This window comes from Capsella rubella, unplaced genomic scaffold (assembly GCF_000375325.1).
Source record: "Capsella rubella cultivar Monte Gargano unplaced genomic scaffold, Caprub1_0 scaffold_4, whole genome shotgun sequence".
NCBI lineage: Eukaryota > Viridiplantae > Streptophyta > Magnoliopsida > Brassicales > Brassicaceae > Capsella > Capsella rubella.
The window spans coordinates 11,727,223-11,741,300 of NW_006238920.1; the positions used below are offsets into that span (position 1 = coordinate 11,727,223).

General features: G+C 35.0%; 4 protein-coding genes and 1 long non-coding RNA gene across 6 annotated transcripts; 3 read left to right on the forward strand and 2 right to left on the reverse strand.

The window, feature by feature from the left end:
* Positions 1 to 1,020: 1,020 nt before the first annotated feature.
* LOC111831157 lies at positions 1,021 to 2,511 on the reverse strand. Of its 2 annotated transcripts, none has more exons than XR_002834376.1 (2): positions 1,389 to 2,511; positions 1,021 to 1,243 (listed from the first exon to the last, which is right to left on the reverse strand). It is a non-coding gene; the product is annotated as an uncharacterized LOC111831157 (long non-coding RNA). The 2 variants fall into 2 exon arrangements; XR_002834377.1 differs by having other exon boundaries at positions 1,376 to 2,511.
* A 62-nt stretch (positions 2,512 to 2,573) lies between these two features.
* LOC17890208 (proline transporter 1) lies at positions 2,574 to 5,833 on the forward strand. The gene is made up of 7 exons (XM_006295536.2): positions 2,574 to 3,299; positions 3,996 to 4,220; positions 4,302 to 4,396; positions 4,480 to 4,669; positions 4,759 to 4,883; positions 5,030 to 5,245; positions 5,330 to 5,833. Exons 1-7 carry the CDS (start codon positions 3,212 to 3,214, stop codon positions 5,705 to 5,707), a joined length of 1,317 nt encoding a protein of 438 aa, XP_006295598.1. The 5' UTR covers positions 2,574 to 3,211; the 3' UTR covers positions 5,708 to 5,833.
* Positions 5,834 to 6,545: 712 nt separating this feature from the next.
* LOC17890285 (LIM domain-containing protein WLIM2a) lies at positions 6,546 to 8,560 on the forward strand. Its single transcript, XM_006295844.2, has 6 exons — positions 6,546 to 6,700; positions 6,927 to 7,130; positions 7,536 to 7,635; positions 7,730 to 7,767; positions 7,856 to 7,945; positions 8,131 to 8,560. Exons 2-6 carry the CDS (start codon positions 6,996 to 6,998, stop codon positions 8,368 to 8,370), a joined length of 603 nt encoding a protein of 200 aa, XP_006295906.1. The 5' UTR covers positions 6,546 to 6,700; positions 6,927 to 6,995; the 3' UTR covers positions 8,371 to 8,560.
* Positions 8,561 to 8,662: 102 nt separating this feature from the next.
* Positions 8,663 to 11,063, forward strand: LOC17888942 (uncharacterized protein At2g39910). Its single transcript, XM_006295630.2, has 8 exons — positions 8,663 to 8,806; positions 8,888 to 9,398; positions 9,506 to 9,592; positions 9,746 to 9,936; positions 10,102 to 10,297; positions 10,396 to 10,460; positions 10,550 to 10,651; positions 10,743 to 11,063. The coding sequence occupies exons 1-8, from the start codon at positions 8,769 to 8,771 to the stop codon at positions 10,837 to 10,839; spliced, it is 1,287 nt and encodes a 428-aa protein (XP_006295692.1). The 5' UTR covers positions 8,663 to 8,768; the 3' UTR covers positions 10,840 to 11,063.
* A 62-nt stretch (positions 11,064 to 11,125) lies between these two features.
* LOC17890337 (uncharacterized protein At2g39920) lies at positions 11,126 to 12,984 on the reverse strand. The gene is made up of 5 exons (XM_023783980.1): positions 12,543 to 12,984; positions 12,326 to 12,424; positions 11,812 to 12,229; positions 11,526 to 11,729; positions 11,126 to 11,429 (listed from the first exon to the last, which is right to left on the reverse strand). Exons 2-5 carry the CDS (start codon positions 12,387 to 12,389, stop codon positions 11,264 to 11,266), a joined length of 852 nt encoding a protein of 283 aa, XP_023639748.1. The 5' UTR covers positions 12,390 to 12,424; positions 12,543 to 12,984; the 3' UTR covers positions 11,126 to 11,263.
* Between the last annotated feature and the right edge of the window lie 1,094 nt (positions 12,985 to 14,078).

A 14,078-nucleotide genomic window follows, 5' to 3' on the forward strand; every position in this document is an offset into this window, starting at 1 on the left:
AATTCAAAGTTTGCTAACAGGAATCAAAATAATCTACACTTTTGTTATGAAATGACTTTGAAATTAATAGCGTCCACAACACTAAGACTCCTTTATATGGTCCACCATTAAGCATCTAGTATAGAAACGAGATATACTTATTCCTAATTTTTATTCTATCATATAACATTCATACATATCCTGTAGATGAACGTTTGATTTATGCATGTTAACTTCAATTTACTTGTAACCTACTAACCCAACTGCACCAGTGTTTTACATAAGGTTATAGCCCTGGAAAAAAAAAAACTGATTTCCTTTGTACATCACGATATAAAATTGTCATGAATATATTATACTTGATGACAAAAAAAAGAAAAGAAAAGAATATATTATACTATGTTTTTCTTTCAAAAAAAAAAAAAATATGCCGAAAAAAGAAAAATAATTATGGAGACCAAAAAAAAAAACTATTTACCCAAAAGGCCAAAACCCCACAAGGAACAAAAACTCCTGTTATAGAAAAGGAAACTTCACTAAGAAAAGGTTTTTAATATCCACCATCCAAATAATTCTCTCTTATTGCTAATCAAATTGTTTTATTCGCAGAAACAAAAAAAAAAACAGTTTTCTTTTGTGTCATGGTCACTAACGAGTGGCATATGATTTTAGTACGCCAAGTCACTAATATTTATTGATTACTTGAATGATCTCCCTTGTTTCATTATTTGCCATGTACAGAGTCGGATTACTAGTATATTGTAAAATTTGCTTTGTATAGTGGAATCGACTCGTTGTGGTACCAGCGCCGGTCCAAAGGCCAATGCTTCGGCCCTTGCTATTATATAAAACTTTCGGCCCTATTTTCCAAAATTGTTCTTGTGGTCTAATGGTTAAGGTGATGTTAGTGATGCTCTAGCCATCTGGGTTCGAAACTCCACGTTGATCAGTTTTAGTTTTTTTTTTCTTTTGTTTGTGGCCTTCAAAAACGTAGCGACGGCTCTGTGTGGTACTCAAGTAAATTTGCAGCCATAAACGGTAAAGACATCTAACAACAGTAACGAATCCATATCCTTAAGAAAAAAGCATTTTCAACAACTAGTTACGGAGTCGGTTGAAATTAATTTGTACAGTTGGAGTTGAGGAATGCAAGACAATCTGAGATGGCGAAGTCGTTGGTAAGTACTTGCTTCCAAAGATGGTTTTTAAGATTTGTAGGAAGTTGTGCCCTCTCTGCCATTAACCTCAGCCAATAGATTGAAACCTGCATGGCCCCGAATCAACTTGCTCTCCAGGATATAACTATGTAAATTATTATTTTTTATATCTATGAAAGTTGATAAAAATTAAAAACCCAATTGCATTTTTTTCTTATACTATACACAAACCAATTTACCAAGTGCTAATACCTCAATTAGTAAAGATCTCTGGCAGAAACTTAGAAGTCGCCGGTTCGAGTAGCGCTTGAGACGAAACCATATAACATGTTTTGGTTTCGGGCCTGAGGAGATGTATGGGCTTTGACCCAGAACCTCTTTGATTATTAAAAAAAAAAAAAATAAACAAACCAATTTTAAAGTTGTAGGACTTTCATATTTGTTGATTAAAAATATTACTAGGTATTGTGAGAAAGGAATTATATTGAAGAGAGTCACTTATCTTTTGACTAGGTAGAGAGTAAAAAGCACATATGGAACATAAGACGTTAGACCATGTGCAGCGGTTATTCATCCCACATTTTTTTAAAATTTTAGATTAAAAAAATAACAATCACTTGCGGGCCGCTACGTGTCAATAGAACCCGCGAATAGTGAAAAAAGAAGGTGCATGACCATCCTATATTAACAAACGTCCTTTAATTTTTTTTTTTGATTTATTTTTGGGAACAAATTTATGTGTGAGACTTCTACTATGTACACCAATGTACATGGTCTTAGTTTAATTATATAATCTTTCATTTTTTTTTAACAATTGATATAAGAAGTTTTCAGCGCATATATCAGCCTAACCAATATTGAAAATATAAAACCATGCAAATCGCTATCAACATTTAAACATTTTGATAGTATATATACTTAACGTGTTTTTTTCCCTATAATCAAACTAATAATACAAATAATTTAAGAAAACTCATAAAATCCAAGTACAAATGTATAAAAGAAAATAAAACTTTATCTAAATATAACTGAAAAATAGTAAACAATACAGTAAGATCGAGATCAGATCGTTATACTTACAACCATCCGGATGTTTCAAAATAGATACTACAACATCACAATTCACAACTCTTCAATGAAATCATACCTTTTTAAGTTTGAAGTATAAAAGAGTTCAGTTTACTTATCAATAATTAGTAATACTAAAGTATTTATTTTTCTCACTTATATTATATTATCAATATAGCTTACTAAGATTAAATTATTCGTCATCAGAAAAGTATCTTCTTGAAATTCTGAAACCATTAGATTTGCTTTATAAAATAAAATAAGGAAAACTTGGCAATAAATAAGAAAACAAATCAGTTGACACTTGACAAAAGATAATAAAAAACACATATTTTACAGAAAATAAAAATAATAAGAATAAAAAACCTCAATAAAAAACGATGGATTGTTTTTAATTAAAAAATCGATGGATTGTTAATATTTTTTTAGTGAATGAAAGATGGGTTTTTTCAATTAAAAAATAAAAATATATCGGCATTCTTATAGGATCTCTCTCATGCAAAGCAAAGCAAAGCAACAAAAATTCAGACAAGAAACCTCAACGGCTCAGACCAACCCACCAATATCTTTGCTTCTTAATTTGTTACTCTGTCTCTCAAGTAAATAAGAAGAATCAGCAGCACTAACTATATATATATATATATATATAAATAAATAAAAGGATCCAGCTTTTTTAATTTCTTCGATTCGATTTCTCTAATTAATATCTTTGCCCTTTCTTTTTTGACTGATTAGATTTGTTGTTTTTGGTTTTCTGATCAGTTGCGAATCGAGCTGGATTCTTGCTTCCTTTATTTGTTTCTTTTTTCCTTTCTAATCAATCAAAAGGTTTTTTTGTTTTTGTTTTTCTCTGGTAATTAGTGAAGGAGATAAATTCGCTAAAAAAAGAAGCGAATCTTTTTTGTTTTTGTTGGTAAAAATTATAAAAGCTGGCTTTCTCAAAAATTCTTCATGTGGTCGACCAAGGAGACGAAGAAGAAGGAAGAGAACGTCTCTTAGCAGCAACCATGACCGCCACCGAAGCTAAGAATCGCAAAACCATTGTCGGAGACGACGATCTCGAAATCCCTGACACTGCTCATCAAATTAGCAGCGGTTTGTTTTCTTCTTTTCCAATTTTTTATTACTGGAACCCAATTGTTGTTGTTGTTGTGTTTTTTTTTTTCTTTCAATTTTGTTTCGATGATAATGTGTTTGCTGCATAGATGTGTGTGAAAAGTTTTGATTTTTTTTTTTTTAATTAAAGCTTTCCCAATTTCAATTTCTTTAATACTTTTTGGGTTTATTAAAATAATGAAAAAAATTGACCAGGAAGAAGATATAAAGAGAGAATCCCATTAAGCTAGCTGCTTCTTGTAGTTTTGAGATAACTTTGCTAATGATGATGACTCTGACTACGTATATGTGTTGACCTTGATGATTTTGACGATGACCCTTCCTTTAAATTGTTGTCTTTAATGATCCTGGGATGAGATAATTTGATATGGAGTACACATTTTCTTTGGGTTCTCTCTTTCTGTCTTTCAAAAGATTGGGAGCTTTTGCTTTGCCAAAACTCTGCTTTCTACTATATAGATAAGCTTTCTTTGTAAGAACATTGGCTTTGATGATCATGTAATGTGATAATCCGATATGGAGTTCAAGTTTCTTGATGGGTTTCTCCTCCGTCACTCTCAAAATGTTTTACAACCATATGATTTGGGAAATTTTGTTGCTTTGCCAAACTCTGCTTTCTATAATCTGAGGTCTCACATTTTGGGAAGCTTATAGTATGTTTTGTGGGATTTGCAGATTCATGGTTTCAGGTGGCGTTCGTTTTGACCACCGGTATAAACAGTGCGTATGTGTTGGGATATTCAGGAACAATCATGGTTCCTTTAGGTTGGATTGGTGGTGTAGTTGGTCTTATTATTGCTACTGCAATTTCTCTCTATGCAAATAGTCTCATTGCCAAGCTTCATGAGTTGGGTGGCAAAAGACACATTCGCTATAGAGACCTTGCTGGATTTATTTACGGTAAAAAAGACCAAGCCAGCTCTCTTAGTTTGCTTTTTGTTTCTCTGTTACTTTCATTGAAATGATCTCTCTTTTTATCAGGTAGAAAGGCTTATCATCTTACATGGGGATTGCAATATGTCAATCTTTTCATGATTAATTGTGGATTCATCATACTAGCTGGTTCCGCCTTGAAGGTATAGTAAACGTTTTTTCTCTCTTGGTTCTTGATTTCTTGAGCCAAGTTAGTAATATTGGGGTGTGTTCTGTGTTTCTGCAGGCTGCTTATGTGCTTTTCAGGGATGATCATATCATGAAACTACCTCATTTTATAGCCATTGCTGGTTTGATTTGTGCGATTTTTGCTATTGGGATTCCTCATTTATCAGCTCTTGGGATTTGGCTTGGAGTTTCGACCATCCTCAGTCTCATCTACATTGTTGTGGCAATCGTGCTATCGGTTAGAGATGGTATAACTTAAATGATGACCATTCAACATTACTTATGGGCCTAACTACTGAAAATTTCTGATACTTGGCTCTGATTTGTATGTTTGTAGGAGTAAAAACACCACCAAGAGATTACGAGATACAAGGATCATCATTCAACAAAATTTTTACCATCACAGGAGCAGCAGCTAATCTGGTTTTCGCATTCAACACCGGGATGCTTCCTGAAATTCAGGTGATCTATTCCAGATTTCAGCTTCATGTTTTAGGCTTCAAATCCATTTCTATGTTTGTGGTTGCTTATCTCTTTAGTGTATTGTTTAAGTTGATCAAAATTTGTTTGTTAAGTATATATTGACATTATAAGTTCCACAATGATAGGCAACAGTGAGGCAACCGGTTGTAAAGAACATGATGAAGGCCCTATACTTTCAGTTCACAGCGGGTGTTTTACCGATGTACGCGGTGACATTCATCGGATATTGGGCTTACGGGTCCTCAACCTCAACCTATCTGCTAAACAGCGTCAATGGTCCACTCTGGGTCAAAGCCCTTGCTAACATATCAGCTATCCTTCAGTCCGTTATCTCTTTGCACGTAAGTTTCTCTTCAAATAACCAGAAATGTCTAAAACTGTTTGTGAGCCAGTCCGTTCTTTTCTTACTCACTTCTTTGTTGTAGATATTTGCGAGTCCAACATATGAGTACATGGACACAAAGTTTGGGATCAAAGGAAACCCATTGGCGATAAAGAACTTGCTGTTTAGGATCATGGCGAGAGGCGGGTACATCGCGATAAGCACGCTTCTCTCAGCGCTCTTGCCGTTCCTGGGTGACTTCATGAGCCTCACTGGTGCAGTGAGCACATTCCCTCTCACATTCATTCTAGCCAATCACATGTACTATAAGGCTAAGAACAATAAGCTCAATTCTATGCAAAAGCTATGGCATTGGCTGAACGTTGTCTTCTTCAGTTTGATGTCTGTTGCTGCAGCCATTGCAGCTGTCAGGCTCATCGCTGTTGATTCCAAAAATTTCCACGTTTTTGCAGATTTGTAATTCATTATATATAGTTAAAAGTGTATGTTTATTCTTAGGCGGGGTTTATTTCTCCTACCATAATCTTGTATCCTCTGTTTTTTACTTACCATTAGAGAAAAATATACATAAATAAGATTCTCGAAATTCAAAAAGCATACAAATGACCACTTTCATCATATCATTTTCGAAAATTTAGTACCATGAAATAATTATGAGTCAATTATACCACTTTTTCATATGAACTTAGTATAATTGGAAAATACACTATTATAATAAAGTGGTTTGAAAAATAAAGAAATAGCTTGATGGTCTCCCAAAGATAAATATAATTGAAAATTTCCATCTAAATTAAAAGTTTATTACTTTATATCATTTCAAGTGAAACCGGTGGTTGTGCTGATGTTTTCTATGAGCCCACATATTTCAGAGATTTGTGAGTGGCATTTTCTGAAAATCAGTTGTAATAGTATCCAAAAGAAGAAGAAACAAAACTAACCTTATAATCTTTATATTAACCATATAAGAATTGAAACAATGTTGAATTATTGAAAATTAGTTGTAACAAATTGTGTTATCCATCATAGAAATAAAATGGTTTATTCTGTAATCATATTAGAGAAGAGTACAACAAACAGGTAACTAAAAATGCTTAATTTAGTGAAATAGAGAAGAAAAAGAAACAATACTTTGTTGGTTTCTTAGTTAAAAGGATTATTTTGATGAACCTAATCTTTCAATGATTTGCTGTTTAATTTTCAAAATTAAACAATAATTTAGCCAGGCCAAAGTGGAACCCCACTGTCTCCACCAAAGCTCAACATAAAAAAAAAAAAAAAAAAAAACACGAAAGCGTTTATTTTGTGACATCGTGCTACATAATCATTACCTTTCATCTTCATCATCTTCTTCTTCCTTTCACCTTAATCTTCACGCAGCTGCAATCTTACACCTGCATTTCTCTCTTCTCGATTTTTGGGTTTCCTTTTTTTGGTTGATCAGATCGACAAAGAGGTAACCATTTTGCCGTCTGTTACTTATTTATTCTGTTAAAAATCAGATTTTCTAATTCCTGTAGAAAAAAATAAAAGATTCGATTTTTGTGTTCTGATTTGATCCACGGATCGATTTGTTTGAATACTCTGAATCAATGCAAATAGCTAATGTGAAAAGTCAAGAATGTGTGATGGGATATTCTCTTAAACCTCTCTTTGTGTTGTGGTTTTTGAAATGTTTATAGAGGTAGACTAAGAGGTTTTGAGGTTAGAGATCTTTGGGGGCAGAGGACAATCGTGAAGTCAAGAAAACGATGTCGTTTACAGGAACTCAGCAGAAATGCAGGGCGTGCGAGAAGACAGTTTACCCTGTAGAGCTTCTCTCAGCTGATGGAGTCTCTTATCACAAGTCTTGCTTCAAATGCTCTCACTGCAAAAGTAGACTTCAAGTGAGTTTTTTTTTGCTCTTTTGCTTTCCCCTTCGTGACTCCATGTACGAGTGTTTGATCAATTCCTTGTTATCTTTATGGATGTTCTCATGTTTACTGAAATTCAAGGTTCAAGCTTTAACACTATAGCTTGAATGGCCTAGTTTCACATTAGCAATTCCTGGATTAGTTACTATTTGTGTGATAGTTTAATGGATTCATGAGGAGATTCTCTAGACAGAGTTGTGGGGTTTTCCGAGTATTCACCAGTGGAACTTGAATGACCAATTCTCCATAACGCAAATCTTATATGTAGTTATTAGCATTGTGAAAGTTTTGAGGGTTTCATGAAGAGTTTTATCTTATACTTGATCTGAAGTGGTCTTCTTTTGATCAAGTTAAAAATTGTTGCTGGTTTTTGAACAGCTGAGCAACTATTCATCAATGGAAGGAGTGGTGTACTGTAGGCCTCATTTTGAGCAGCTCTTCAAGGAGTCTGGTAGTTTCAGCAAGAACTTTCAGTCACGTATGTTACTCTTTTCTAACTTCACCTTTTGATCCAACTTCTACTTGTGGTGTCTTACTTTAATTTTATCTACAAACTCTCTTCCCTTTCACAGCTGCAAAGCCATTGTCTGATAAGCCAACCCCTGAGCTGGTAACTGCTTCTTAACAACGCGTCCATGATTTTATTTAGTTACACGAGTTGAGATACATGACTCTATACTCTTCTTGGTTGTTCTCAGACAAGGACACCTAGTCGAGTTGCTGGAATGTTCTCTGGAACGCAAGACAAATGCGCTACTTGCAATAAAACCGTGTATCCAATCGAAAAGGTTAATATACATTCTCAGTCTTATACATTGCTTTCCTCTTCAGCTCTACGCTCTTTCTGTGATCTTTTTTTTTGGGAAAATCACATTAAAACTTGTCGTTTGGATCATTCGCAATACGAGTCTCCTGGACCTGGAACTGGATCATTTACTTATATCATCTTGTTCTGTTTTCTACAAAACTGTAGGTAACTGTGGAAAGTCAGTGTTACCATAAATCTTGCTTCAAGTGTTCTCATGGAGGCTGTCCCATATCTCCATCGAACTATGCAGCACTTGAGGGAATTTTGTACTGCAAGCACCATTTCGCTCAGCTTTTCAAGGAGAAAGGAAGTTACAATCACCTCATCAAATCTGCTTCCATCAAACGCGCTACTGCTGCTGCCACAGCAGCTGCTGCAGCTGTAGCAGCCGTTCCCGAATCTTGAATTCAAGTTCTCTGTCCAGTTTTAAGTTAACAAGTTCAGTCTATTTGTCTTTGTATCTGTGATGTGTTTTTTTTTACCTGTATTCGCTCTTCATGTTCTTGTCTTCCATCATGAACCAGGCATCAAATTCTCCGAGGTCTCTCTGAGTTTCCTTCTTGTGATACATTTAATAACTGAGACTTTTGGCTCTGATGTTGGTCTTTCGAGGGGGACCGAACCGGCATATTAGACCGGACAGACATATCGTTAACTGTAATCATGTCCGGTCCGGTCCGGTTCTTCGTTAAATTTTTAAAAAATTTCCAGTAAAACAGAGTAGCCCAGATTGAATCGTGTGTAAACCTAAGTAAAGGCTAAAGAAACGAACTTTGCAAAAGAAAATTCTGAACTTTCGAAAGATGAACACAACCTCTGATCTCCATGACCGTCTTCTCGGGTGAGTGACTTAGTTATCTCTCTTTCTGCCCTTTACTGTTTACTTGAAGAACCCTAATTTTGATTTGTTTGGAGGATTCAGATTATCTGAACCAATAGCAGAGATCCTCAGACGTACACAGTACACACCACAAGAGAGTAGCAAAGTATCCACCAAAGACATACTCTTTTCCCTGTTACCAAACACTTCTTCTCCTCACCGAGTCAATGAAGAAGAAGACGGTCATGCTTTGATCAAGAATCTCGCGCTTGCTTGTGCACTCCTCTCTTCTTCACGTTCCTCCAAGCACGAACTACTCTCATGGATTCCAGAAAACCTCTCTGTCATTGGGGAATCTACATTTCGCGAGATTTCAAGGGATCGTTTCAGTGATTTCCCTCACAACAGTAATGCTGAGGAGCTCGAGGGATTGGTAGTTGATAGTGGGAAGATTGAATTGTTGCCGATTGTTTTGCCAGAGTTAAAAGATACAATTTATAAGAGTTCACTTGGTAAGAACAATGATGCAGATGATGTTTCAGCTGTAATGGCGAGAACACCTGTTGGTAATGCGATCATTGCGGCTCACCAGCTCAGGTGGTTTGTGACTCAGGTCTGAGTTATAAAAATTAAGAATTGCTCTGTTCTGTTGTGAATAAATCCAACTTTATACTTTTGGAGGTATTTGATGTCATCTGTTCAATATGTTCGATTTGATAGGTTGAGAAACCGAATTTGGTGAAATTTTGCAACTTGGTGGTTCCTTGTGCTTTGACAGCACTTGATCATTGGTCTCCTGAAGTCAAAGTAAGTCTTTTGAGATGTAGAGATTGATGAGTTTTGTCTGATTAGTTGTAACATGATGCGAAATCCTCTAAGTTTTGTTAGTTAAGGCTCCTCCGTTTTGGAATATCTCAAGGCATAGTGAGCTTGATAATCTCTTTCTTTGCTTGATGACAGGGGCAAGGTATGATAAGCTTAGTTCATCTCGCTAAAAATGTGACTTCAGGTGACCTCGGTTTGTATGGAGATGTGGTTCTTGATGCGTGTTGCCAGAATATAGCTTCTGATGATGAGATTTGGATACATGTGGTAGAGTTATCTGTTCTTCTTGTGACTAAAATCCACCCAAATAATCCCCGTAGCCCGTGGTATAATAAATTGTCTCTATCTTGTCAATTGTATTTATGAATATATTTTCCATTCTCAAAATCTTTGCATTGCATTCAATTTAAATCATGTCTCTCGATAGATTGGTTCGACTGCTCCATCTTTCTCAACTCTTCTTTTGCAAATTTTGAAAATTTCTTGTTTAGGTACGAGAAGATTATGAATGAGATGCTTGGCCATTTGGAACGCCAACCAATAAATAAGGAGCGACGTATCACTTGGCTAAGATTCCTCGAGCCACTCTTGAACGCTCTAGGGCTTTTCCTACTTGCTCATTTTCGGCGTATCTTCCCTCTTTTCTTTCACTGGATGCATTCAGACGACGCTGAAACTGTTTTGTTGGTATTGAATTGTTCATCTTGTAGATATGTTAGACTAGCCTCATTCTTACATTCTTTAATATAAACATGAAAATATTATTACCTGCAAATACCATATAGGTTCTTGAGAGACTGGAGACTGTTGTGAGGTTGACGTGGATTAGAAACTCACCTGTGATCCCAAGGTTTAAGCCTCTGAAACACTAAAGAGCAGTATATTATCCTCTCTTATCCACTCGTTAACATCAATCCTCTTATGATTTTGGATCCTCAGATTGGTGAAGGAGCTAGTTTCCTTGTACAAAGAGTCATCAACTCGTAAAGATCGCGATGATATTAGACCTCTTATCCTCCGTATCTTGATGCTACTCCGCCAGTAAGTTTCTATGGCTTATTAAATGCACTACCAAGGATTGTTCACATGTTATCTGTTTTATGTAAGCTCCATGTATCTCCCTCTTTCACAGGTGCAAAAGCGTACAGTTTGTGTCAGCTTGGAGTCAGTACCAGGAGGATCCAAATCTGAGCACTGTTAGTGAATATATATGGGCTACCTCGACTTAATCTCAAGAGCTTCTGTTTGACTTATAGGCTTACAGTTCACGACAAAAGCAGGCATTCTTATGGTTTGTGACTAAAGCAGCCATTCTTTTTTCTTCTAATTCTCGATAGTTAGTGTTGTCTAGGCCCAGTGGTGCACTGTAATTACTGGCTAACATCGAATTTCTCTTTTTGTCTTATTGTATGAATTTGGTTCTTTGACTCTTAAGCTATACTGATTTGCTGCATATTCTTGGATACATGACAACCTCACTTTGTGATGTTGATATTGACCAAAAGACAGGCCAAATTCAGGAAATTGTAGAATAAACTATATGTATACATGAGACATTGAAAAATTACAGTATGTCTCTACATTATCTTTGAAACCGTAATAAAACAATTACATAAAACTCTTGAGAATTTATACACATCAAAGTCCATGATCTCATCTTTCAGTGTAATCCGAAACATCATCATAAGCAAGGCTTGGAAGTTTAAACAGACGCTTGCTTTGCCAATTCCACTGGCCTCTTAACACATCCATATGATTACCAATTACTCCGATTACACAGTGACCTCTTTCTAACTCTTCCTTTTGTCTTTTATCTTCCCTGCAATAAGAGAATATAACTCCTTTTAACAATCTCTGGCTTTTTCTGCTATACTTTGATATGGAATGAGATTAGCAGTTGAAGTTTATTACAAACCTCATGATCAAATGTGACCAATCGCTGTATCCTCTAGATTTTAACTGCTCGATTGTGGCGTCCCGCTCTCTTTCTGGTCTTCTTGATAATAGAGCCATTGTATAACCATGTGATAGTAGCTTGAAATATAGTTTCAGTGTTAGTTTGCTTCTCTGATGCTTTGCTTCTTCGATATACTTCATATTATAACTATCTTGTTCTAATCTACATAGAGAGAAGAAAAACAAAAAGTTTACAATTTGAAAAACTTGCAGAAAGAAAATGAAAAAACCAAACAAACACTTACAGATTGGTGTCATCGATCTCGATCACAACAACATCGCGGCTATCGTTCATCGGTTTGATGGTTTGAAAGAAAGTGAGAGCCATTTGGATAGTGAAGTTCAACTCTCTCAAGTAGATTCCCTGTTTGATTCTGCGTAAAGCAACATCTCTGCATAACAATGGTAATTGGGTGTCTTCTTCTTGCAAGCTATTGAGCTGAGAGTGCAAAGACAAGATTCTGCAGTAACTGAAGTTCTCTTCAAGTCTTTGAGCCTCGACGACTCCAATATCTCGGCTTTCACAGCTCTGTAACATGGTTGATAAAGCTATGAGAAGTGTTATCATCAAAACTCCAAATGTCACAAGAGAACCTATGAAGATGGAAGCTGCTAAAGATGTCATGTAACATCCAGATTCTATCGAAAATCGACTCCCCAGTTCTGCAAAAAAAAAAGAAACAAAGACTGTAAACTCTGATTTAACTCAAGAATCAGACCAAACTCAGATGTTAGAAGTTAGAAGAGTATAAATATTACCGGAACCACCTCGGCTGGATAGACCGGAGAATTCCCTCTCCATCTGATGAGCATAAGCCGACATTTTCACATATGAAGATGATGATCATAAACCCATCACTGATAGTTTTTAGAAGACAAAATGGTAACAAGAAAAACAAAAGTTTAATTTGTTTTTTTTTGTTTCCAAAAATATTGAAGATTTTATGAAAATTGTGTTGATCTTTTATTAGTTTACCTTGTTTGTAGTCGTAGAAGCCTCAAAAGCGAAAACAAATCTTGATTTGATCAAGATCTGCAAAGAAAAAGATCAGCGGGCATGGTCACAAGAAAACAGAGAACATATACACGTGACTTTATTATTATGGTGTCAAACAGATCCCCGCCCAACTTGATTAATAATGCTCAGTCATCAGTTTATCTTCTTTACTCGATCAACTAAACAACACATTCTCTTCTATTCTTCTATTTCCAATTTTGACGGACACACACAACAACAAAAAAAAGTTAGAGAATCAGACCAAACTTATCTTTACATTCAAAAATGTATCCATATCGCGGCTAAAATATATATAGGATTGATTAGAAAATGGAATTAGCTGCTAAAACAGATCATTTCTTTACTCGAGAAGATAAATGAGAAGAGAAGAGATGAGATGAGATGACACCAGTGTCAAACATTATTGATGCCAATTATTAGTTTTTTTTTTTTTCTCAAGTAAATGAAAATTTATTAGTCTACAGCTTCTTCAACCAATGATTTGATACGAAAGGGTAATATGATTTGCTATCATGCATATATAGTCGATATCATATGTCTTCATTAATCATCCATGCATAACCCATTACAAATTACCTATATAATCGGAATTTGAAAAACATAAAAGATCAATATTTTTTAACATACGGTTGAAAACTTATTGTCGCTTGGTATATATTATTATTTTCATTTTTCTTTTTGAGCATAGATTGAAACTTATATTACATATATATGTACGTATTTGACTCTTATGGCATATACAAACAAGACAATTCAACCGTATATATGTTTTAGAGAACCTGTTGAAGAAATCGTAACCGGGTCCTCATCGCGTCATTATCATATATGGCCTCTCCTTAAACCGAAAAGCTCCTCTCCTATTTTTATATCTTTCGAAATCTCTCGTCGAGATATGGAGAAAGGATATGTACCAAATGTTTTATTTCTATGCTCTCTTTTATAATCAGAACCGATTCCAGTTGAACCATAATTAGTTCCAATTTTTATAAACTACGTACAGAGCTAGCTAGGAATCTCACAAATCGACATTTAATTTTATCTATGCTTTATTAGTTCTTTTAAAAGTGTTAAGTTCGTAATGCTTTATACTCAAAACTTCTCTCAAATGATGCCATTTTGCAAATCTTTGTGCATGTCATATATGTTACAGTGTTTTGAAGCCAGATAGCTTATCTTAACATAATAAAATAACCTTTTTCTTACATCTTCAAGCTTTTAACCAATAATAATATGATTTCAGATCACAAAAATTGGTTATAGCTAGCTAGTCCTAGTCGTCCGTACAAAACCAAATGGCTCTGGAGTTTTGGTTACTCACGTAACAAGCAATATATATATACATATACATTCAAAAAAAAAAAATATATATATATATACATATATGGCCATTTTAATCAAAATTCTATCTTTTTTATTTGTAATTAATATTTTAAGATATGTATCTCAATCATCAATTTGTGTGTATATGTGACGTATACGACAACAATTCAAAAC

What these genes read in the sequence shown, in the direction of transcription:
- LOC17890208 (XM_006295536.2), top strand. Translation starts at nt 3,212, where the DNA reads ATGACCGCCACCGAAGCTAAGAATCGCAAAACCATTGTCGGAGACGAC. An exon ending in CCTTGCTGGATTTATTTACG is followed by an intron (nt 4,221 to 4,301) that starts GTAAAAAAGACC and finishes TCTTTTTATCAG; the next exon opens with GTAGAAAGGCTTATCATCTT. An exon ending in CGTGCTATCGGTTAGAGATG is followed by an intron (nt 4,670 to 4,758) that starts GTATAACTTAAA and finishes GTATGTTTGTAG; the next exon opens with GAGTAAAAACACCACCAAGA.
- LOC17890337 (XM_023783980.1), bottom strand. Translation starts at nt 12,389, where the DNA reads ATGTCGGCTTATGCTCATCAGATGGAGAGGGAATTCTCCGGTCTATCC. An exon ending in GAGATCGATGACACCAATCT is followed by an intron (nt 11,730 to 11,811) that starts GTAAGTGTTTGT and finishes CTCTCTATGTAG; the next exon opens with ATTAGAACAAGATAGTTATA. An exon ending in TGGTCACATTTGATCATGAG is followed by an intron (nt 11,430 to 11,525) that starts GTTTGTAATAAA and finishes CTCTTATTGCAG; the next exon opens with GGAAGATAAAAGACAAAAGG.
- LOC17888942 (XM_006295630.2), top strand. Translation starts at nt 8,769, where the DNA reads ATGAACACAACCTCTGATCTCCATGACCGTCTTCTCGG. An exon ending in AATAATCCCCGTAGCCCGTG is followed by an intron (nt 9,937 to 10,101) that starts GTATAATAAATT and finishes TTTCTTGTTTAG; the next exon opens with GTACGAGAAGATTATGAATG. An exon ending in AACTCACCTGTGATCCCAAG is followed by an intron (nt 10,461 to 10,549) that starts GTTTAAGCCTCT and finishes TTGGATCCTCAG; the next exon opens with ATTGGTGAAGGAGCTAGTTT.
- LOC17890285 (XM_006295844.2), top strand. Translation starts at nt 6,996, where the DNA reads ATGTCGTTTACAGGAACTCAGCAGAAATGCAGGGCGTGCGAGAAGACA. An exon ending in ACTGCAAAAGTAGACTTCAA is followed by an intron (nt 7,131 to 7,535) that starts GTGAGTTTTTTT and finishes GTTTTTGAACAG; the next exon opens with CTGAGCAACTATTCATCAAT. An exon ending in CCGTGTATCCAATCGAAAAG is followed by an intron (nt 7,946 to 8,130) that starts GTTAATATACAT and finishes ACAAAACTGTAG; the next exon opens with GTAACTGTGGAAAGTCAGTG.